Here is a 26017-nt window from a genome sequence, read left to right on the forward strand (position 1 = left end):
ATTTTTTTTATCACATCATATATTCCTGTTGACTCCTGGGTTTATAGATGACCTTCTCCCTTATTGGCCGGAGAAGCTTTACTGACAGTGGCGTGTGTGTGTGTGTGTGTGTGTGTGTGTGTGTGTGTGTGTGTGTGTGTGTGTGCATTGACAGTGATGCAGAGTGCCACCAGACAAGGTGTGTGGAAGCAGGGGAAGATTAGACATGATCCTGGACAATAAAAGTGAGCGTTGTTCTGATATTACATTTTTCACACCCTGAGAACAGAATTATTGACGGTTTTGCCCCCGTTGTAAGAAGCCACCATCTACCTGGGTCTCGCAGTGCCTAAGGGACACAGTGTAAAAACCTGCCTGAGGTATTCTTTGCACAGTATGTGTGACATGTGTGACAAATAAAATAATTTGAAAAGGAGAAAGAAATACAGACACCCCATCTTTTATAAATGAGGTTTAAATGGAAGACCGTGGTTGTGTGTGTCTGGCTGTGTGTATTGAAGATGAGCCAGGTGGTGATGGTGGCGCTGGTGGTCTGTTGCTTTTGATGGTGTTGTTTTTTATGGTTTTGGGTGGTGGTGGTGTTGTTGGTTTTGGGTGGTGGTGGTGTTGATAGTGTTGTTGGTTATTGGTGGTGGTGGTGTTGATGGTTTTGGGTGGTGGTGGTGTTGATGGTGTTGTTGGTTTGGGGTGGTGGTGGTGTTGATAGTGTTGTTGGTTTTGGGTGGTGGTGTTGATGGTGTTGTTGGTTTGGGGTGGTGGTGGTGTTGATAGTGTTGTTGGTTTTGGGTGGTGGTGTTGATGGTGTTTTTGGTTTTGGGTGGTGGTGGTTGTGGTTGTGGTGTTGATTGTGTTGTTGGTTTTGGGTGGTGGTGGTGGTGGTGGTGTTGATGGTGTTGTTGGTTTTAGGTGGTGGTGGTGTTGATAGTGTTGTTGGTTTTGGGTGGTGGTGGTTGTGGTTGTGGTGTTGATGGTGTTGTTGGTTTTGGGAGGTGGTGGTGGTGTTGTTGTTGATGGTGTTGTTGGTTGTGGGTGGTGGTGTTGTAGGAGATGGAGGTGAGGTGTTGCTGTTGTTGATGATGCTGTTAGTTGCTGGCTGTTTTTGGAGTTGCTGGTGTAGGTGGTGGGTAGCGGTGCCTCCTACCTGTCAGCTGAGGGAGGGTGTCCGTTGCGAGGCTTGTTGACCTGGGCATAGAGGGCTTCCAGGTCGGGCTGGTCTGGACCGCTGTCCTGGGGGGGTTGGGGCCCTTGGTGGGGCTCCTGTCTGCTGTCTTCGGATGACCCGTCCAGGGAGCCGATGCCTGCGTAGGGGTGCTCCTCGTCCTCATTGGAGCTGAATGTGCAGTTCAGGTTGGGGTTGATGTCCAGGATCTCAGCGTACTCCCTCTCCCTCGCCACCGACGCTTGACGTTCACGGAACTCCCTCGTCTTCGCCTGAATCCTGGAGAGGAGGGACGGAGAGAGGTAGGGAGGAGGGACGGAGAGAGACAGGGAGGGGGAGGGGATGGAGAGAGGCAGGGAGGAGGGACGGAGAGAGGTAGGGAGGAGGGACGGAGAGAGACAGGGAGGGAGAGGGGATGGAGAGAGGCAGGGAGGGAGAGTGAAATGGGGGAGAGAGAGTGATAGATAGAGAGAGAGAGAGATGGGGAGAGAGAGAGAGAGATGGGGGAGAGAGAGAGAGATGGGGGAGAGAGAGAGAGATGGGGAGAGAGAGAGAGATGGGGAGAGAGAGAGAGAGAGAGAGAGAGAGAGAGAGAGAGAGAGAGAGATGGGGAGAGCGAGAGAGACGGGGGAGAGAGAGAGAGAGAGAGAGAGAGAGAGATGGGGAGAGCGAGAGAGACAGGGAGAGAGAGAGAGGGATGGGGAGAGAGAGAAAGAGATGGGGAGAGCGAGAGAGAGGAAAAGGTCAGCAGTGCTATAACTCAATATTTCATACTGTTATTTAGGGAAAAAAAACACATGAAAGCCATTGTAAGGATGCCTGAAACGAGGGTTGGTTTTTGAAATGGGGCATTTGAGGGGTTGGTATCGGCTGGGGGAAATCGGGAAAGGTTAGGGAGCTTCAAGCTGAGTCCTAAAAGACTGCGTCCCAAATGGACCCCCATTCCCTATATGGTGAACTACTTTTGACCAGAGCCCTAAGGGCCCTGTCCGTCAGTAATACACTATGTAGGGTGCTATTTGGGATATAACCCAAGACACTCTGTTCGTTTCATAGTGTCTGCAGACACTACACATTGCAGCCTTTTCAAATTCAACAACAACATTCCTATTTAAATCTATCTACCTCCCATCTCTATCGCAGGGCACTTCCTCCATCTCATTGGGCTATTCCTAACATCTTTAGCCTGTTTTTCTTTCCCCCAAAAAAGAGAATATAAGTCTAATGGAGAACAGACAGCATGCTGAGTTATTCAGATGAGTGGCCGGTGGAGTGCTGCGAGGCATCCCAAATGGCACCCTATTCCCTATGCAGTCCACTACATTTGACCAGGGCCCATAGTGCTCTGTGTAGGGAATAGGGAACTATTTGGGACACAGACGTGGAGTGGCCATCCAGACCATGGTTGGAAGGGGATCTTCCTGAGGAGAGTGTATAGATCCCTCCCCTGGGTCCTCTAACCAGAGAGAAAACAGGCCGTCTCTGATCTCTCCTCCAACTCCTCTTCCACTCGGACGCTGTTCTCTTCTTCCTCCCCCGCCCCAGCTCCCTGGGAACTCTTCCCTCTTTCCTTCCACACAACAGGGCCTTTCAGGGCCTTTCCTGCCTCATACAGTTGACCTGGACTATGAATGCCTGCCTCTCCTTCCATGGAAAACAAGACCCAGGCGTACAGGGGGGGAGTGAGGGGTGAAAGGTGATCTGGAGCTGTGGGAAAGGGACAGGGGTAACAGGGGAGTGGTGGTGAAGACAGAGGGATGAACCCCTGCTGGTGTCCCTGCATGGCAGCACTGACCAGCCTGGGTAGTAGATCCAGATGCTGTGTCCTACCAGCACATACTTATGTACCGGTATGCGCACGCACGCAACGCACGCACGCAACGCACACACGCACACACACACGCCTACACACACACACACACATACACACATTCCCACACACACACATACACACACGCCCACACGCCCATGTAAGAACATGCAGGTACAAGTATGCAAACACACACGCACGTACAGTAGGCACACGCACGTACTGTAAGAACACACACACATCCCCACCCACCCACACACCACAATTCATCCCAACACTCTCCCAGGCTCTAAGTGGGGGTCATCTCACCTCCCAGTCTGTGGGATATTCCATATTTCCCCCATTACCTCAGGTCATAGCTAGCCTCTGACCCCCATCGGCTATCCTTCACAGATGATTGACAGCATTGCCGTGGTAACAAGGCTGGAATCAGCGAGTTCTCATGGGTCTGTATATTGTATATTATAATAACAGTGTAATCACATTCCAAACAATGACTATTTATCTATGCCACAATAACCTAATTCCAAAATGATTGGCTCGTTTATTTTTAGCCATGGAAATCCCATTTTCTCAGAATGATCAGAAGGATTACATTGAGGGTATTGTGCTCACATGATGTTCCATGTCATTTATACACTCCTCAGCCTTGTCCACGATGTGTATTTGTATTTGTCAAAATAATATACATTCATTATATAAATCCCATCCCTTCAGTGCAGTCCCTTCTGTGTCCCAAATGACACCCTATTCCCTATGGGCCCTGGCCAAAAGTAGCGCACTACATATGGAATAGGGTGCCATTTGGGAGACAGCCTCTTATTGTACAGCACACACAACCTTGTGGGTGTCAGAAACAGAGTGATATAGATTAGTTCCCGCCACAGCAGTCTCATCTCATCTCGGCACCTGCCCAAACTGATGTCACACCCCTGCCAGTAAGACCAGACAATGATGTTATGACAGGTTTTTACGGAAACCCAGTGGGAATTCAAGGCTTTAGGCTCTTCACCGACTAATCAAATTCATAAAAATACAATATCAGTGTTCAAATGGGATAATGGGTGGAGCGGCAAGACTGGCGACATGAGACTGCATGGCACAGACAGACAGTACAGATAGACAGTACAGATAGACAGGACAGACAGACAGACAGGCAGACAGGCAGACAGACAGACAGACAGGCAGGACAGGCAGGAAGGACAGATTGACAGGACAGATTGACAGGACAGACATGACGAATAGACAGGACAGACCGGACAGACAGACAGGCAGGAGAGAGAGAGAGAGAGATACAGGGAAAGAGACAGAGAGAGAAAGAGCTTCAACCTCAGATCAGATGGCTCAGCACCTCTAGCTGAGGGCCAACCAACAGCAGCCAGATTGCCGACAATGCCAGTGTAACATGACAGTCATCTCCATATTCAACCGGTGTGATGTCTCACACACGCTGACCAGCTCACGACCAGGGTTCCATGGCACATTTCCCCCCTATTTGAACCCCTGTGCCATGTGCTGGGTAGGCCCCATGTGCTGGGTAGGCCCCATGTGCTGGGTAGGCCCCATGTGCTCGCTTGGTCAGTGTAGTAGGGTAACTGCCCCCCCACCCCTATCCTCCCATCGCCTAGCCTTAACTCCATTACGTAATTAATGACCCAGTGTGGTGTTGACATGAAGAAGAGCTCTGCCTACACTAAGCACTCCATTACTGCATTACCCTTAATTAACTAGGCAGTGTCTCTCCTCTCTACTGTGGTCTCTCTCACCTCTCCTGTCTCTTTACTCTATCCTTACTACTCTCACCTCTCCTCTGTCCTTACTCTCCTCTCTTCTTAACATGTTCCCTCCTCTATTTCTCCACTCCTCTCTATTCCCTCTCCTCTTATCTCCTTTCTCTTCTTTCCTCTGTTGTCTCTCCTTAGTCTCTAGTCTGTCTTCTTTTCACCTCTACTCCCCTTTACATTTTCCTTACTAATTTCTCCTCTGTTTTACAGGACAAACTAGCTCAAAAGGATGTTTTGGGAAACAGGATGCTCTAGATACTGTAATGCAAGGGATTATGGGAAGTCAGGAGTTTATCATTGAGGTTTTGACTGACAATCTCTTAAAACATGTTTGCCAGGTTTCTTTTCTCAATTTCAGGTAAGTGGCTTCCTTCTTCATTTGTCGTCTTCGTTGCTGTTAGAAGAGAGCTCTTTAGCATCACACAACTAGCACACGCACACACTTCACAATTCAAACCACAAGTTTCCCCTCAACGGTAAACAACTCAGAAGTGTGAGTCACTGCATTAAGTTGAGAGGAGAATCCGCCATGTTTATTTCATTTTCAAAGAGAAAGTTAGGAGAGAGTTGAAGTTGCAGAGCGAGCGGTGCACTACTGACAAGTAGGTCCTTCTTCTGTGCGCTGAATAAATCGGAGTGTTTATCAAACAAGTCTGTGTAATTCTGGACAGATGAAGCCAATGCACCCTCCTCCGTATGTCTTTCAATGGGGGGGGCGAGAGGGAGGGAGGGAGGGAGGAGGCGGCTGCTGTTTTCAAAACGCTCATTACCAAGTCTGCACTTCCAGAGTTCCACTTGGAGAGAGTCTGGCTGTTCAATATGCTTGGTAGCAGAGGCGGGATGAAACAGAATGCATTGCTTTCTTTAGTAACTCTTGTAGACATCTTGCATATATTCTTTCTCTCCCCCCCCCCCCACCCACAAAAGTACAATCTTGTGTGCAAAGGATTGTGCTCCCATTAACACTCTGATGGACAGACTCTTTTAGGTTGACACTTGATTTGACATTTTTACAGGCAAACAATTTGGCACAATTCAATTCTGTAATAATCACATGTAGCTTGCTGCAGAGTATCAATTATCAAATTAATTGAGTATCAAATAATTACAAATATAATCAGGTCTGCAATCAGTTCCTTAGACCTCTCATTGAACTCAACATGTTATTGACGACAGACAGCAACACTTTACAAAACAATTCAATAACGAAGCCAATTTATTTGGTAAAACAATTACTGTTATGAAGGGATCAGCTGAGATAATGACTCACACACATTAACTTAGTGCAGTAACAAGTTATGAAGTACCTGCTGCGTAATTACAGACACTGTAATTAGTAAGACATTAACACAAGTTTCATTTCTAATCTCAATGAAGGGAGGAGAGTGGTACATTTTCTGTGCTCTCAACTGACGTGTCAGTACTAATTCTAGAACAGAAACGTTGTTGTTGTTGTAGCTTAATTCCTCAAAACCAACCAGCCACACTGATGTGATGCTGAGGTCCATAGTATTACATGAATACAGGGTCCATTTGCATTCTAAAATAAGGAAATGGAAGACTAGTTGATCTTGCAGCTCCTCGTTCCTTCAAACCCGACCAACCACACTTGCGCCGTGTGACGCTACTGTAACTGCTGACTGACTAAACTACATAACCGGAGCAGTATACCTTGTCTTTGGTTGGCTGGCATCAGCAGGAAACCAAACAAACAGGCACTACAAGGTTTCTGGGTCTGGGAGCAGGGGGAGTGTGAGATGAAGGGATGGAGGAGTGGAGGAGTGTGAGCCACTGATTAGAAGCTCAGAGGAGCCAACCAGATAAGAGAAGGGACATCATAATCTCACGCCACAGTCACAGAGAGAGCGAGAAATAGTGAGAGAAATAAATAGAGGGAGAGAGGGGGGGGACAGAGAGAAGGGGGAGAGAAACAGAGAGAGGGGGGGGGACAGAGAGAGGAGGGGGAGAAACAGAGAGAGGGGGTGAGAAACAGAGAGAGGGGGTGAAAACAGAGAGAGGGGGTGAGAAACAGAGAGAGGGGGGGAACAGAGAGAGGAGGGGGAGAAACAGAGAGAGAGTGGGGTGAGAAACAGAGAGGGGGGGAACAGAGAGAGGAGGGGGAGAAACAGAGAGAGAGGGGGAGAAACAGAGAGAGAGAGGGGGTGAGAAACAGAGAGGGGGGGCATAGAGGGGGGGGGGTGAAGGAAGGGTTGCAGTTGGATACAGTTTAAGACAGAGGCAGCAAACACCAGCAGGTTGCTACTGTGTGGTGGGTTTAGATCTGGCTTCAGACAGATGCTCTGGTAAACTGACAAAACAATGAGACAATCCCAATCTCAGCACACCAGGAGGCATGAAAGGGAATAATGCATATCCTCCTCTTGGAATCTCTCTGCTTGATTGACGGCAGGCCACACTAAACCCCAGGCACTGAGAGAGAGAATCAGGGTGTTCAAAGGGATTGGCCTGAGCAAGCAATCTAGGAATCGCCTTGTATCACAAATAACCCCTCATTATAAAGATGAGTGATCCTGTACCTTACCTTGCTCAAACGGATCCCCTGAAACACACGGACTCTCTGCACTATTCCTACCCCATCCAACCTGCATGGTACCAATCAAAGAGAATCATGCTAGTCCCTCAGTGTGGTGCAATCAGGTAGAGAAGCCAGCGGTTGTCCACAGGCATAAAGCCTTGTAATGGCTGTTGTGCTGAGGGCGGTGTGTTTGTGTGTGTGTGTGTGTGTGTGTGTGTGTGTGTGTGTGTGTGTGTGTGTGTGTGTGTGTGTGTGTGTGTGTGTGTGTGTGTGTGTGTGTGTGTGTGTGTGTGTGTGTGTGTGTGTGTGTGTGTGTGTGTGTGTGTGTGTGTGTGTGTGTGTGTGTGTGTGTGTGTGTGTGTGTGTGTGTAGGGCCTCTCCAGCTAGGTCTTAATGAAGCGCTTGATGAGGAATAGTAGTCTGCTGAACAGCAACACAGGTGGCAGGCAGGCAGGCAGTTGCATATCATTTGTGAGATTATAGCAAAACAAATGGTGCTGATGATGACTCTTTATCAACTTCAGAATGGTTCATCACTGCACTGCTGGGTTCTGTACCCTGGTAGATGATATTTCAGCGTCAGTGTTTCTACTATATCTGAGGCACTCAGATATAAACGCAAGGCTACAATACATGGAGGCAATTTTGCAGAATAAACTTGGTCTAGTAGTGTCTCTTAACACTGTAATCAAAACCATACTTTTTTACAATGTTATTAAGGTCAGACTCCTAGATATCTAACACATGCCATCTGTTTTATAGTTTCCTCATAGCAGACCAGACCAGGGAAGAAGAGAGTACACAGACTACAACTAGGATATCACATTAATCCACACTAACCTTCTCTACGTCTTCTCTTTAGGCGAGGCAGGTAGCCTAGTGGTTAGAGCGCTGGGCCAGGAACAGAAAGGTCGCTGGATCAAATCTCCAAGCTGACAAGGTCAAAATCTGTCATTCTGCCCCTGAACAAGGCAGTTAACCCACTGTTCCTAGGCCCTCATTGTAAAGAAGAATTTGTTCTTAACTGACTTGACTAGTTAAATAGAGGTAAAATATATATTTTTTTAGAAACACTAAATGCTCCGGTCAAAATGTGCGCTTCAATTAAATCGTCGGTGTCAGCTTTGCGGTGTGTTTGGCAACGGGCCATCCTGACATCTCTGACACTTACCCTGATGGGCTGACTGTACGTGCACTAGTTTTAGAAATATAGCCCCCCCCCTCGATCCATAATATCATAACCACTATGTCTAAAATAACCCCGTCTCAATGGGCCCTATATAATCAATCAGTGCATTTGCCTTGAGCAAGACCCACTCTCAGTGTCAGCACACCGCCTCTATCAAAATTTGCACCTCTGAGTGGCGTAACACAACCCAAAATACAGAGGTAATTGATTTTTAGAGCTGTCGCCCCCCTGAACTGCCATGCTTTGAATATCAGGCTGAGCCAGTTCCCTCCTCTCCGAGACGTCAGGATACTGTATTAATACCACAGACGATTTCCCAAAGGATTCCCAGATTCCTTTTCCATTATCTGAGAGTCAATTTAGAATTTCCATTCTGGTTAAGTGATGGCATTTTGGGATGGCGAGAAGGGGAAAGGAAAGTGGCCCTGTTGTATAGTGCTCCAGCGCTCTGACACTAGGGCTTAGACATGCAGAACGGAGAGGAAACAGACTAAATGGGAGAATGAGAAACGTATACAAGTCAAGATCCAGACAAATAGTGACTGGGGAGTGAGGGGAGTAAGGAAAGGAGGGGAAGGGTGAGGGCATGTTTTCGGCTTAGCCCCAGTCTGTGTCTGTGCTGTTTTATTCCGGCTTTGCAGGGCAGGCGTTTGGGAGAGCCTCAAAGGGACAGAGGCTTTGGAAGGCTCTGGATAGGAAGGCTGTGGGTCTCTGGGGCGTGCTGGCAATGTGTTGGGCCAGCAGCCAGAGGGACAGCCAGGGCTCCCAGAGCACAAGACAAGACATTCCCTGCATGTCACAGTCTAGCCTCTATGAAGACTGTCTCCAGATGTCCCATTGAATAGGAAGACCATTGTGTGTGTGTGCGTATCCGACAGGCAGCTATCCTCACTCCCTCCCTCTCTTTCCACTGAGAGAAATATCAACTCCATTGTTTGTTTTCAATTACCTTCATTACCAACAGTAGTTTGATAACCGAGTTCATTTGTCGTTCATTTTGGCTTGCAGAGAACAATAAGAGGCAGCAAGCCCCTCGTTCCATTCACACAGCCACTGATATTGTCTCCTTCAGTCAAGTGAATTTAATAGAGCTTGTCTGCAAGGAAGGAATGAGGCAGAGAAAACAAAAAACAAATATGTCCATTCACGCGCACACACACACACACACACACACACACACACACACACACACACACACACACACACACACACACACACACACACACACACACACACACACACACACACACACACACACACACACACACACACACACACACACTAGTGGTTAGAGCGTTGGACTAGTAACCGGAAGGTTGCAAGTTCAAATCCCCGAGCTGACAAGGTACAAAATCTGTTGTTCTGCCCCTGAACAGGCAGTTAACCCACTGTTCCTAGGCCGTCATTGAAAATAAGACTTTGTTCGTAACTGACTTGCCTAGTTAAATAAAGGAAAAATTAAAATACATACATACATCGCCTGTGTCCCAAATGGCACCCTATTCCCTTTATAGTGCATTACTTCTGACCAGGCCCCATATGGCTCGGGTCAAAAGTAGTGCACTATATATAGGGAATAGGGTGCCATCTGGTCAAAAGAAGTGCACTATATAGGGAATAGGGTGCAATTTAGTATGTAACCTTACAGAGGCCTCAACGTCCCCTAAAACATTGAGGGACTAACAGAGTCCAGGATGACGAAACCAAACGCCAAATTCTTGAACGATTAACAACCTTTTTACTGCCAAAAAGAAAAGAGAAATGCCCTACAACATTGATTTGACAATTCTAATGAGACCGGCCATTCAATCAGTCAAAGCAGAAGGAGCAAACCAGGACCATTAGCAGGTCAGGTCCATTCAATGGCACAAAGCAAAAAAATCTTTAGAAATGATCAATTTAATGTACTGTTATAAAAGGTCTGGGCGTTTACAAATTGACATCGGAATGCTTTCCCAGAACTTTCCTCTTTCCACACCGCCCCATTTAGTTAATTGGGCAGTTTGCACATTTTCCCGGGCAGCGGCATGTAGCAGCGCTGTGCATTCTCCTCACAGACTTAATTGTGAGGCTATTACCAAGCCGGGCGAGCCCTGTAAATACATGCACAAACACACACTCACCTCTCCTGCTCCAGTTTCATCCGTAGCATCTCCTCCTCAGACGCCTGTGTGTCCTCCATCTTAGATTTACTCGACCCCTTACGCTCCATCTTGTCTCCATTGCGGTGCTTCCCAAACCTGGAGACACAATAAGGGGGAAGGTATTTAATTGATGCCCAGGCTTTGTTCTAGTCTAGGCCGCAAGCTGGGCCTTTCTTGAATCCCCTCTCTCTCACAGAGAGGATTGGTGGAAATGTCCTGACATGTGTCAGATACCGTTGGGCTTTGGGGCAACTGTGAAAATGTAAGTCTTTATATGTGAGAACTCTACTATGCTCTTTGGCTTGAAGAAATAACAAACTTCAAGATAAAAACATTCACGACAGATGGTGCCATATTGAATCAAATCAAATGTCAATATGTGGTTTCCCCGCACTGCTAAATCATCCAACTTTATTGTCCGGAAATGTTAACAAGTTAAAAGCAAGTCGGTTTTAATACAGCAAGAAGGTAATACTCTATCAAATGGATATAAACTTCTGTCTGAAACCTCTCTCATAAGGTTTACGGAGTGTGATGGGAGGTGTGACAGCTTGTGATTCAGTCTGAATGAGGTGCACACACTGCTCTGAGCTGCTGGGTGAATTTCAGTTAGCAGAGCCATAGAATCCGCTCTCTGGCATCATTTGCAACTTTCTCGGCGGCAAACTTTTACATTTTAATGACGCGGGTGACATGGAGGCAGCGGTAAATCCACGACAGGTTTATCGAGGGGTGAGAATAACTGCGCCTGACGACCGTAAATCCCCCAGCTCAGTCCTCTATGTGCAGCTATGTGCAAATGACTGGAAACTCTGCCTGTCTGAGGGGTGTGAGAAAATGATGGAGGATAGATAGGAGAGGGGATCAGAAGAGTGTGGATGGGGTTACCACCATCATACCAGAGCTACTCTATTATCCATTTCATACACAGACCAAAATCCCACTATTTTGCCATTCTTTCTTTTTTTATAACAGCTTTTTGGTATATCTGAAAAGGGTTAGGGGTTAAAAATACATGGACAAATAAAAGCCAGCTGAAGACCTAGTCATGATTCCTGCAACCAAAATACAGGTATCAGGTGTGTGTGAATGGTTCACTGCTTTCTTATATACATGAACAATTCCATTGTTTAACACCTCCCTAATTTGAAATGCAAAGTCTCCATGGTTAAACAACACCCCCACACCCCTACTAATTTGCCAGTTACCCACTGATATGTATAAAAAGGGGTATACCTCCAAGAAAGTAGTAAATAAGGGGCTTTTTGAAAGGGGGTCATACAAACATTGCCTTGTATTTTTTTACAGGTCACATACCACATCTTATGTCTCAAATGGGTATATGACCTCTACAGTACATGACCTGAAAGAGAATAATCATCATGAGAGTTTGTCCCTGTGAGGCATGGAGGATGTCCAGGATGGATGCTGATTAGTGCTGAATGGCGGGAATCCGGTTACCAAGATTTACTGCGATTTACCGTCCAAAACCACTCCCTTTTCCCAGGATAAATAACTGTGAGAAACCAGTAAATTAAAATAAATGACTTATATGGTGTGAAATGGAACTGTTAAATGATATGTGATGTCTAAAATCTGTCTTCTCTACATCCTCTGCATGATGAATCAATGCTCAGGGTTTGGGACAGACAGCCCATCTCAGTATGGATGTAGACCTACAATATCTCATCATGGTAACATTTTTCTTGTGACAGGTAGGCTTACATTTGCTGCAGCATAGTCTATGCTACAGTAATATAAAGACTGAATGTGCTTCTAATTTACCCATCTCCATCCGGCTTTCGGGGGTCACCTTGTTTTTTCATTGTAAAGATTACAATTTTTTAAATTGCAGCTCCAGTCTTTCACTTGAATACCTTTGCTTAAAATCAGTGCACCCGCGAGCACTCTCTAGCAGGCTCTCTCTCTTCATCAACTCCATTAAAATGACATCCAAGATAGATAATCCTCTTCTAGATTGACATACAGTGGGGCAAGAAAGTATTTAGTCAGCCACCAATTGTGCAAGTTCTCCCACTTAAAAAGACGAGAGAGGCCTGTAATTTGCATCATAGGTACACTTCAACTAAGACAGACAAAATGAGAAAAAAAATCCAGAAAATCACATTGTAGGAATTTTAATGAATTTATTTGCAAATTATGTTGGAAAATAAGTATAACAAATGTGTTATTTTACCCTTTATTTTTTTGAGCAGTGTATATATTGACTCTAATTATTTATATATATATATATATATATATATATATATATATATATATATATATATATATATATATATATATGGACTCAAATTATTGATTTATATATATATATATATATATATATATATGGACTCAAATTATTTATATATATATATATACATATATAATACCAATAATATAATAATAATAAATAATAAATACATAAATAATACTAATTATAGATAATGTATATATAGATGTATATATAGATTGATATACAGTATGCCCCTATAAATAGATGTCCTAGCCTACCTCTTTCAGGTAATTTATTCAATGCAGTACTAATTGAACTAATTCATGATGGGTTATGCATAATACGCTTCTCACTTATAGCCGCTGTCTCTTGCGCAATACGCACACACCTGTGCTCCGCTGGTCTCTCTCCTTAAAAACACTTCTTAGCTCTTGGAGTCCCATGCAGGAAAAGCGAGACAAGAATAGCTTGTTGGATATTATTTGTTTTACAAATTCTTATACCAATAAAGTATGCAGTTTTTTGCTGAATGTTAAATTCAATAGAACTCATGGGTAGTGTGAAAGAAGAGCGGACGCGCGATGTGTTAGAGGCTCGAGCAGTTACAGTATTTATTCAGACCAATAACCATTAAACCTTTGTGAAGAGAAGTGAAATCCTTCTGCATCTAACTCTAGTCCTACATTATTCAAGGATGTCATTAGAATGTTGAAAGCGAGGAAGGAATGAAGCAACAAGAGAGAGAGAAGGAAGTAGGCTAATAAAATCAGGGTAAATATGAGAGGTATATATGCGTCAGCCTACTAATTATACAAATAGGCCCTATTATATTTCAACATTAAAATCACATTTGCTAGCCTTTACTATAACTTTGTAGGCTGCATGTACTGCACAAGAATCCCATGTTGTCTTCTGCTTTATCATGGTTTGAACGTGCGTAAATCCAGTCCATATTATACAGTCTAATACAATACAGTACAGTAATATAGTTCACACTCAAAAAGATTAGCCTACCAGAGCTATTTTCATTTGTTTACCAAAGAGCGACATCCATGGGCTTTTATGTTTTTCTGTTGTGTGTAATGTGCAGTAGCCTATATCACATATATATTGGATGATGGCACAATAATTTGTTTTTTGGGTGGGGGTTGGGCTCATTAAATGTTGTTGTGTCCCAAACGGTCCCTTATTCCCTATATAGTGCACCACTTTTGACCAGAGCCAATTGCCATTTGGGGTCGCAACCACAGTTGTTATTTATGTGGTGTGAGCACTCTCTAAAGACACTGTCCAGGAAAGCCTCTCTCGTTAAATACTGCCTGTGATGTAATTTCCTGCCATTTTTTTTTTCTATAACGGTGCCAGCTGTGAGGGAACTCAAAGCAGCAGGAGGAAGGACACAGGAAGTTGACAGGAATTCAGGAAGTGCATTCAGGAAGTGCACCAGGTGCTCAGTTTGAAAGCCACTTCTAGAAATATGAACACATGTCTAATATTACAACACATGTATGGAGCTGGTTATGGGTTCCATGGTAAGTCTGCCTCGTGGGTTTGTGAATGTGCGTGCGTGTTGCAAGTTCAACAACAGTTACTGATGCCAAAAATCTGATCTGTATAGAGGCAAGGCAATAACAATTTGTATGGATCTACATGTAAATCAATCAGTGGAGGCTGCTAAGGGGAGGACGGCTCATAATAATGGCTGGAACTGAGCGAATGGACTGGCATCAAACCATGTGTTTGATGCATTTGATACCATTCCACTTATTCCGCTCCAGCCATTACCACAAGCCCGTCCTTCCCAATTAAGGTTCCACCAACCTCCTGTGGACTTGTACGAGGGGATTCAATAACTGTATTCCATTTGATGGCTCAATTCACGCATTAACACATTAACAATTATTATGAAAAGTTCCATTGATTGCAGAAAAATCCCATTCCATTTCCAGACTGAAAGTGCGGTATTCTTGCGGAGCGTGTATGAGGTATTAGGTTGGACAGACAGACCTCTTGGTCCATGTTGTTGTGCTTTGAGTCTATTCAATTTGTTTAGTCGGGCTTCTTGCCAAAGCAGTTTGACAGTTTCAAAATGTTTTCCCAACAACGAAAGAATAACATCAGACAGAGTTGACGTGGGGCTACTAAATGAAATATATTCATGAAATGGGAGACCCATTTCCCCTCTGTTGTTTAATGTTCTCCTTTACATTTAAACAAGCCCACTCTGCAAATGGAATGGCTTCCCTTGGCTTGTTGTGGCGCTTACTGCTGGGACTGTCATCTTTTGAACGGAGTGCGGTTCTAAGCTTAGTCCCAAATGGCACCCTATTCCCTATACAGTCCCCTACTTTGGGGCCTGGTCAAAACAAGGGCACTAGATAGGGAACGGATACCCTGGTCTCGTGGGAGAGATGCTTTACACCTGAGATTGCATACGATCCAAGGAGAACTACTGTTGTGTTTTGTCCTAGAGATAGCCTGCATTACCTGATTAATTAATCAACAAATGGCTCAAGTAGAGGCATAAAACCCTGCGAAGGGAATACTATTAATAAGGAGGACTATCTATCAACAGGGCAGGTGACAGCCTCCTCTCTCGCTCCCTCTCCTCACTTCAAGGACTTTCATTAACTAATTCCCACACTGGGAAACATTCACCTTTCTTCTTCTTCTCTTTTCCCTCAATTCCCTTCTTTTGAACTTTTAAAGTAATATAGATGAACCAGGAGAATGGAGGGGGGGGGGCTTAAAAAGGATGATAAACCAAACATATGAAGTATTGACAAATTAGAGCCAAGAGGGAGTAAAACTTTCTCAACTTCTTGGGGAAAATCAACATCAATAAAGTAAAGGATTTGTCACAGTGAAAGATAGAGTGAATCATGGTGGGGATTAAACTCATATCAAACCGCTGGGTATGAGAGGGAGAGAGACCTAATATGAAAGGTTATTTCTCATAGCCGGTGGACAGAGAGAGTGAGAGAGGGAGAAAGAAAGGGAGAGAGAGAGGGAGTTAGGGAGGGCCTGAGCACAGACAGACATCAAAGCAGGGGCGGAGAGAGCCGCCATATTACAAGAGCTATTAGAAGGCTATCGCCGTGGTTACTGGTTAACGGAAAGATTGATACAGCTTTGCTCAGCTCGCTGGTGTAACAGCCGTGACGTGAGCCAGCGGGAGCAGAGCGAAACACGGGATTAACTAAACAAACTGGAGTGGGCAGCCTTGCCACTTGCCGCTAGGACGCACAATATTTTTTAAGTCAATATTTTTCATTAGCAAATAGCAATCCCTGATACATAACATTTCTCCAGAAATAAACAACTTCAGATCATATTGATGTTTAGTATCCTTCAGGACCTTTAAGTGTCTGCATAGGCAATTGCCTTGTTTTAGAAAAGGAAGAATCCAAAAAATAAATGATCTATTGACAAACTACAGTCTAACGATCATTAGACAGTTAGAAATATGATGAGTCATCTCATCAGCAGCCCACACACACACACACACACACACACACACACACACACACACACACACACACACACACACACACACACACACACACACACACACACACACACACACACACACGTCTCTAGAGCCCAAAAGCCTGTTTTAGCATGGGCAGCACCAACAAGAACTTGCACCATTTTTAAGTAGTCAACTGGATTGGACTTTGGTTCCACTTTAAATTACATTCAGCTTAAAAAGGCTTCATAAAGCCTCCATAATGCCTTCATAAGCACTACATGAACGTGTTACGAAGCATCTTTAACCGTATGCCATGCTTAAGGGTTCATACACGTGGCATACCTGTGTGACAATCACCATCAATCATGTCAAATGTGCCATAACCCACTATGTTGAATGATATAAACATGTGCTTTTTAAAGGGTGACATGTTGTGCTGAAGGATGGCATACGCTCTAAAGTGATGTCATATTAGTCACATTACACCTAAGCTCAGACACTTCCGCACAAATCTTTTAAGAAGATAAATGGGCAGGGTTTAGTAAAGTAGGACTTTTTGACTGTGTTAAGTAGTGACGATGACAAATATTATACTCAGTAAGGTCACTCCCTTAGAATTCTATGGTCACTCCCACTAAGTCCAACTTTAAATGGTTGATATCCCAGGCTTATATGTGCTTTGCTGTGCAATAGTCTGGGGAGGACGTTACACCAAGAAACACTTACCTTGATGAAAGCCCCGACTTAAAAGAAATGTAAAGTGTCTTTCTTCTGGAACCAAGTTACATGTTCCTCAGTACACAAACATTCACACAACAACAAAAAAGCCATTCCCCAGCCCCCAATACACTTGAATGTGTCAAGTCTTTGACACATTCACCCACTTCCCCTTGCTGAAAGATGAGCCACAAAATGTTGGCACCATTGTAACAGGTTGTATTCGAGGCCTGGACTCTAACATGGGAACAGAAGAGGAATACTTGGTGCGTTAGTCTCAGGTTGGACTACTCCAAATAATCTTGGTTCTGACACATGCACACACACACACACACACACACACACACACACACACACACACACACACACACACACACACACACACACACACACACACACACACACACACACACACACACACACACACACCCTACAGTTACATGTGGATCATGAGAGAACCTTCATCAAATCAGCGTTAATAACCAATGTATTTAATTTAGGCCATAATACCTAGTTTGAAGTGAGACACCAGTCATAGCATATCTATAAAGACTCTATCGCATGACGCTGTACTTACTATAAAGTCAGACACCTTTGGTCATTCATAACACATACATAAACACTTAATGATGTCAACACACAGGTATTAACACTTAGGTAATTATCAGTAAAACAAATAAACAGCTAAAGCAAATAATCATTAAAGACATGTTTAAACCATACATTTCATTTTATTTGATCATTTTTGAAACAATACAAACACATTAAGTTTCAAAAAGTCCAGCAATGCAATTACATGAAATATTACACAGGGCTGTGAATAGTGTAGCTTGTCCCTGAGCTGGCGGACGAATGGTTCTTGCCACTCTTCCTGCTGGAGGTACTGCATGTTGGTTCCAAACCTTAAAAGTAACAACAAAGAAAGTTAACAGGTCTGTTAAGGGCATTTCTGTGCTGCCCCGGATACTTTCAATGGAAAGATTATTAACTCCATTCAATTCATATTATTATGTGACTGTGAGACATGGCTGTATCTTGAGGGATATGTCTTTATTTGAGCCTGGTAGCTGGGAAAATATCGGATAGCGGGCAATTGCTGTGAAGTCACCGAAATGACTTGAAATAAAGATTGAGGTAGCTACAGTAGGTCATCTAACTCAACACTTAACTACTAGAAACGCATTTCAATTGTAATAAATAAAGGTTCACTTACTTGTTATTCGCTGTCCAGTGGCAACACACCCGGGGCATTTGATTTGCGAACTCATCACATGATCTGCGTCTCGTCAGCAACACTAAAAAAGTATTGCCGGGTCACGGAATTTCAGAAAAATGTAATAGTAGAAAAGTGTCACTAACCATTCATGATATATGAACAATGATTGTCTAAACATTAACAATGATTTATATTTGTTCATATTTAAGTGGCATTTGCATTAAATGTGGGTAAAATAAATGGCCACAATGTGAATCACTGTATATGGAATACATATTTGCTTCGAGCAAGAACTATTCTGGGTTTAGAAGTACACATATTGTAAGGAATAGTCATTAGGGTCTGTAGAATGTATATACACTATGATGTCATTTCATGAGGCTGTCACGACTTCCGCCGAAGTTGGCTCTCCTGCCCATTCGGGCGGTGCTCGACGGTCGTCGTCACCGTCCTATTAGCCACTACCGATCCCTTTTTCGTGTATCTGTTGGTTTTGTCTAATTGGTTTCACCTGTGTGTTGTTTAGTTAATTAGTGTCTGTATTTAATGTAGGTTGTCCCTCCCTTGTTTTGTGCGGGATTGTTTATTTTGTCATTCATTTTGTCTGTCGGTGTTTTGTGTTTCTTATTCTCCGGTTAGTCTGTTATCCTGTGTTGGATAATTTCACCCTGTGTGTATTTGGGTTGACCGTGTTTATTTTGTTCACCGGAGAATAAAACTTTATATCGCATTCTGCTCTCTGCGCCTGATTCCACCCACCTTGATTAGACGTGACAGGGGTTCTGAATAATACGGAGCGTTGCTGGCCTTTTACTCCACCCATTTCCAATGGTGGCCGAATCATATCACATATACTGCACTACAGAACCTTCGCTAACCAAACAACAGTGCAGGGTACGCTCACTGAATTAAAGATTAACAAAACTAAACAATCCAAGTTTCTTAGATTTTGCCCCAGGCCTCAAAAGTCATTCTCTGATGTGGTTCAAGCATTGTTGTGAAAACGGAAAATCCAATTTGGTTGTTTTTCTCTTTAAATAAAACAAAATGTAAATCTGAAACCTGGAACAGCAAAACTAAGAAAACAGAAAATGGGAGAAAAAAAACAGAAGTAGGCAAACAATAGAAACAGATTTTAAAAGGCCCTACCAAAGTTTTTTGCCTTTTACACTTTAGAGTGTGTGCCCTCCTGCAGCACAGCATTTTGGAGGAAGTTGAGGGCAGGTCCAATATTGACTATGCACCATACCCAAGAGGGAGAGATGTTAGACCATCCTAGAAATGTTTTAGTGAAATATAATATGTAACATTAAGCAAACACTTTTATCCAAAGCGACTTACAGTCATGAGTGAATAAATTTTTGGGTATGGGTGGTCCCGGGAATCGAACACAATATACTGGTGTTGCAATGATCTACCAAGATTCATGACAGGGTTATAAACGCTATGTGACGCCTGAATTTAATATAATTTATAAGGCCATTAAGCAGTGATTTTTAAAATTGTATTCATTTTTATTTAACCTTTATTTAACCAGGTAGGCTAGTTGAGAACAAGTTCTCATTTGCAACTGCGACCTGGCCAAGATAAAGCATAGCAGTGTGAACAGACAACAACACAGAGTTACACATGGAGTAAACAATAAACAATAAACAAGTCAATAACATAGTAGAAAAAAAAGAATCTATATACATTGTGTGCAAAAGGCATGAGGAGGAGGGCAATAAATAGGCCATAGGAGTGAATAATTACAATTTAGCAGATTAACACTGGAGTGATAAATGATCAGATGGTCATGTGCAGGTAGAGATACTGGTGTGCAAAAGAGAAGACAAGTAAATAAAATAAAAACAGTATGGGGATGAGGTATGTAAATTGGGTGGGCAATATACCGATGGACTATGTACAGCTGCAGTGATTGGTTAGTTGCTCAGATAGCAGATGTTCAGAGATTTTTGAAATTTGTTCCAGTCGCAGGCAGCAGAGAACTGGAAGGAAAGGCGGCCAAATGAGGTTTTGGCTTTAGGGATGGTCAGTGAGATACACCTGCTGGAGCGCGTGCTACGGGTGGGTGTTGCCATCGTGACCAGTGAACTGCGATAAGGCGGAGCTTTACCTAGCATAGACTTGTAGATGACCTGGAGCCAGTGGGTCTGGCGACCAACATGTAGTAAGGGCCAGCCGACTAGAGCATACAGGTCGCAGTGGTGGGTGGTATAAGGTGCTTTAGTAACAAAACAGATGGCACTGTGATAAACTGCATCCAGTTTGCTGAGTAGAGTATTGGAAGCTATTTTGTAGATGACATCGCCAAAGTCGAGGATCGGTAGGATAGTCAGTTTTACTAGGTTAAGTTTTGCGGCGTGAGTGAAGGAGGCTTTGTTGCGAAATAGAAAGCCGACTCTAGATTTGATTTTGGATAGAGATGTTTGATAGGAGTCAGGAAGGAGTTTGCAGTCTAGCCAGACACCTAGGTACTTATAGATGTCCACATATTCTAGGTCAGAACCATCCAGGGTGGTGATGCTAGTCGGGCGTGCGGGTGCAGGCAGCGAATGGTTGAAAAGCATGCATTTGGTTTTACTAGTGTTTAAGAGCAGTTGGAGGCCACGGAAGGAGTGTTGTATGGCATTGAAGCTCGTTTGGAGGTTAGATAGCACAGTGTCCAAGGAAGGGCCAGAAGTATACAGAATGGTGTCGTCTGCGTAGAGGTGGATCAGGGAATCGCCCGCAGCAAGAGCAAAATCATTGATATATATAGAGAAAAGAGTCGGCCTGAGAATTGAACCCTGTGGTACCCCCATAGAGACTGCCAGAGAACCAGACAACATGCCCTCCGAATTGACACACTGAACTCTGTCTGCAAAGTAGTTGGTGAACCAGGCAAGGCAGTCATTAGAAAAACCGAGGCTACTGAGTCTGCCGATAAGAATATGGTAAAATAAAGCCTTGGCCAGGTGGATGAAGACGGCTGCAGAGTACTGTCTTTTATCGATGGCGGTTATGATATCGTTTAGTACCCTGAGCGTGACTGAGGTCGGAGAAGGTACGGTGGGATTCGAGATGGTCAGTGATCTGTTTGTTGACTTAGCTGTCGAAGACCTTAGAAAGGCAGGGCAGGACGCCACCCTTTATAAAGAACAGGTTTATGCCATATTTGTAAAGTACTTAAGTAAAAATACTTTAAAGCATTACTTAAGATCGTTTTTGGGGGGTACCTGTAGTTTACTATGAATCATTTAGACTACTTTTACTTTTACTTCACTACATTCCTAAATAATACATACTTTTTACTCCATACATTTTCACTGACAACCAAAAGTACTTTTAGCAATTACATTTACTTTTGATAATTAAGTATATTTAAAACTAAACAACTTTTACTGAAGTAGTATTTTACTGGCTGATTTTTACTTGAGCAACTTTCTATTAAGGTATCTACACTTCTCCACCACTGCATTTAACATGGGTGGTTATGTCACCCAGTTATGCCACATTTCTGAACCCTTTACAAAGCATGACATAAGGTCATAGATTATTTGTAACACATTTATGTAGTGTTTATGAAGGCTTTATGAAGCCTTTATAAGCTGCACTTCATTTAAAGCGGAACCGGGACTTCCTATGTGTTAAGGAAGGATCACATAATTCCATCCAGGTCATCAGGAGGGGTCAGCCAATGAATTATACTCATGAGCAAATATTCCAAAACAGCAGGTGGCTTTATACAGTAACTGTTCAAACAACACACTCCAGGTGGCAGTTTGTTTACCAATTTGTAGTAGTACTAGAAGAAAATGGACTACTTCAGAATGGAGAGGGCCTCAATGGCGCTGCCTATGCTCTCACAGATGGCATAATAAAACAGATACAATGTTGCTTCCCCTATCTATATGAGATACACACGCAAGCACACACACAAACACACTGCAGGCCTGGCACAAAGACAGTGCGAGGTTGGCACAGGCCAGAGGGAGTGGTGGTGCTCAGAGGAGCTGGAGAGCTGATGAGGTTGAATATACCCAATGGTAACGGATGATTCATTAATCACTACCAATAAAAACGGAGAGAGTAGGTACAGTATTTGGCCTACATCTCAAATGGCACCCTATTCCCTATACAGTAATCACTTATTTCGATCAGGGCTGATAAGGCTCTGGTCAAAAGTAGTGCACGATGTCGGGCGTAGGTTGCCATTTCGGACATATCATCTTTCTCTTCAGCACTAAACCGCCGAACACTTGAATGATGAGGCAGGACAGGAGTTAGTAAGACTGTTTTTGGCAATAGGAGCACTTAGCTTCAAAACCACAAGGTACATAAGCCGGTATGTCCTGATATTGATGGTGAATGTAGTAACATACACTGTTTGTTGCATTATGCATGTTAGAACAACCTTCAATGCAACGTTGAAATGCTAACTGCACTGCTGCTTAAACAGTTGTGATACAGGACGCCAGACTGTGTGAGCGTCCAAAATGGCACAATGTTCCCTACACAACGCATTACTTTTGACCCTGTGGGCCATGGTCAAAAGTAGTGCACTCAATAGGGAATATGTGCCATTTGTGACACAGTCAGTATAGTCATGAGTTGATGACACTTATCACTGCAATAATGGAGGCTGCATCCCCAGACCTCGAGGTAGACGATACATGAATATGCCATTCACATCAATTAATATGCCATTCACATCAATATGCCACCCGAACCCTGCAGAGAACAATAGTATTGTGCAATAGTCCATCTCCCAGTATCTATCCAATGACAGGTATGACTAATGAATACAGAAACACCTTCCGGCATCAAAACAAAAGCCTGATGATGAAGAGGAGAATGGAGAGGAATAGTTTATAACAGAGTAATGAGCACTAGTCACTCACGGACAGTCAATAACACACACACACACACACACACACACACACACACACACACACACACACACACACACACACACACACACACACACACACGGGAGATGCAGACAGTGTAGTTAAGTCTGAAGGATGTACTGATAGGAAAAAAGGCAATGTCTGAAGGAGATTGATGTAACCCCCCCCCCCCCCCCCCCCCCAGTCACAACAATGAGATTATTCTCTGCAATAATTTCCATAGTGTGTGGCTATGCTTGTCATGAAATTTGTAAGTCGCTCTGCCAAATGACTTAAATGTAAATGTTAAATGATGAAATACATGATCATTCAACATCAAACTAAATGTAATTGCACTATTACCAAATAATTAAGTGGTTATTATTACACTCCCAACCACGTGATTTATACAATATGTGTGACTGAACACACAGGGAAATTATTAATACATTCCAATCAAACAACACCTTCTTATGGGGAGGTTTCATTAACTTCAAATTCAGATTTTCATCATATACAATACATTTCTCATAGCCATAAATAGCTTTTCACTGAGCAACAGCATCATATACAATACATTTCTCATAGCCATAAATAGCTTTTCACTGAGCAACAGCATCATATACAATACATTTCTCATAGCCATAAATAGCTTTTCACTGAGCAACAGCATCATATACAATACATTTCTCATAGCCATAAATAGCTTTTCACTGAGCAACAGCATCATATACAATACATTTCTCATAGCCATAAATAGCTTTTCACTGAGCAACGGCATCATATACAATACATTTCTCATAGCCATAAATAGCTTTTCACTGAGCAACGGCATCATATACAATACATTTCTCATAGCCATAAATAGCTTTTCACTGAGCAACGGCATCATATACAATACATTTCTCATAGCCATAAATAGCTTTTCACTGAGCAACAGCATCATATACAATACATTTCTCATAGCCATAAATAGCTTTTCACTGAGCAACAGCATCATATACAATACATTTCTCATAGCCATAAATAGCTTTTCACTGAGCAACAGCATCATATACAATACATTTCTCATAGCCATAAATAGCTTTTCACTGAGCAACAGCATCATATACAATACATTTCTCATAGCCATAAATAGCTTTTCACTGAGCAACGGCATCATATACAATACATTTCTCATAGCCATAAATAGCTTTTCACTGAGCAACGGCATCATATACAATACATTTCTCATAGCCATAAATAGCTTTTCACTGAGCAACGGCATCATATACAATACATTTCTCATAGCCATAAATAGCTTTTCACTGAGCAACGGCATCATATACAATACATTTCTCATAGCCATAAATAGCTTTTCACTGAGCAACAGCATCATATACAATACATTTCTCATAGCCATAAATAGCTTTTCACTGAGCAACAGCATCATATACAATACATTTCTCATAGCCATAAATAGCTTTTCACTGAGCAACAGCATCATATACAATACATTTCTCATAGCCATAAATAGCTTTTCACTGAGCAACAGCATCATATACAATACATTTCTCATAGCCATAAATAGCTTTTCACTGAGCAACAGCATCATATACAATACATTTCTCATAGCCATAAATAGCTTTTCACTGAGCAACAGCATCATATACAATACATTTCTCATAGCCATAAATAGCTTTTCACTGAGCAACAGCATCATATACAATACATTTCTCATAGCCATAAATAGCTTTTCACTGAGCAACGGCATCATATACAATACATTTCTCATAGCCATAAATAGCTTTTCACTGAGCAACGGCATCATATACAATACATTTCTCATAGCCATAAATAGCTTTTCACTGAGCAACAGCATCATATACAATACATTTCTCATAGCCATAAATAGCTTTTCACTGAGCAACAGCATCATATACAATACATTTCTCATAGCCATAAATAGCTTTTCACTGAGCAACAGCATCATATACAATACATTTCTCATAGCCATAAATAGCTTTTCACTGAGCAACAGCATCATATACAATACATTTCTCATAGCCATAAATAGCTTTTCACTGAGCAACAGCATCATATACAATACATTTCTCATAGCCATAAATAGCTTTTCACTGAGCAACGGCATCATATACAATACATTTCTCATAGCCATAAATCGCTTTTCACTGAGCAACAGCATCATATACAATACATTTCTCATAGCCATAAATAGCTTTTCACTGAGCAACAGCATCATATACAATACATTTCTCATAGCCATAAATAGCTTTTCACTGAGCAACAGCATCATATACAATACATTTCTCATAGCCATAAATAGCTTTTCACTGAGCAACAGCATCATATACAATACATTTCTCATAGCCATAAATAGCTTTTCACTGAGCAACAGCATCATATACAATACATTTCTCATAGCCATAAATAGCTTTTCACTGAGCAACGGCATCATATACAATACATTTCTCATAGCCATAAATAGCTTTTCACTGAGCAACGGCATCATATACAATACATTTCTCATAGCCATAAATAGCTTTTCACTGAGCAACAGCATCATATACAATACATTTCTCATAGCCATAAATAGCTTTTCACTGAGCAACAGCATCATATACAATACATTTCTCATAGCCATAAATAGCTTTTCACTGAGCAACAGCATCATATACAATACATTTCTCATAGCCATAAATAGCTTTTCACTGAGCAACAGCATCATATACAATACATTTCTCATAGCCATAAATAGCTTTTCACTGAGCAACAGCATCATATACAATACATTTCTCATAGCCATAAATAGCTTTTCACTGAGCAACGGCATCATATACAATACATTTCTCATAGCCATAAATCGCTTTTCACTGAGCAACA

At 42.8% G+C, this 26017-nt stretch overlaps 1 protein-coding gene across 3 annotated transcripts in view; it reads right to left on the reverse strand.

Moving 5' to 3' along the window:
- The window catches only part of LOC135522644 (partitioning defective 3 homolog), a 581006-nt gene that overhangs the window by 127216 nt on the left and 427773 nt on the right, over positions 1 to 26017 (reverse strand). For all 3 annotated transcript variants that reach the window (XM_064949098.1, XM_064949099.1, XM_064949097.1), the window contains 2 exons: positions 10602 to 10718; positions 1142 to 1438 (listed from right to left, as the gene is read on the reverse strand). In XM_064949098.1, the coding sequence (XP_064805170.1) occupies positions 1142 to 1438; positions 10602 to 10718 (414 nt within the window). The remainder of the gene's footprint in view (positions 1 to 1141; positions 1439 to 10601; positions 10719 to 26017) is intronic.

The sequence above is a fragment of the Oncorhynchus masou genome, chromosome 30 (assembly GCF_036934945.1).
Source record: "Oncorhynchus masou masou isolate Uvic2021 chromosome 30, UVic_Omas_1.1, whole genome shotgun sequence".
NCBI classification, from domain to species: Eukaryota; Metazoa; Chordata; class Actinopteri; order Salmoniformes; family Salmonidae; genus Oncorhynchus; species Oncorhynchus masou.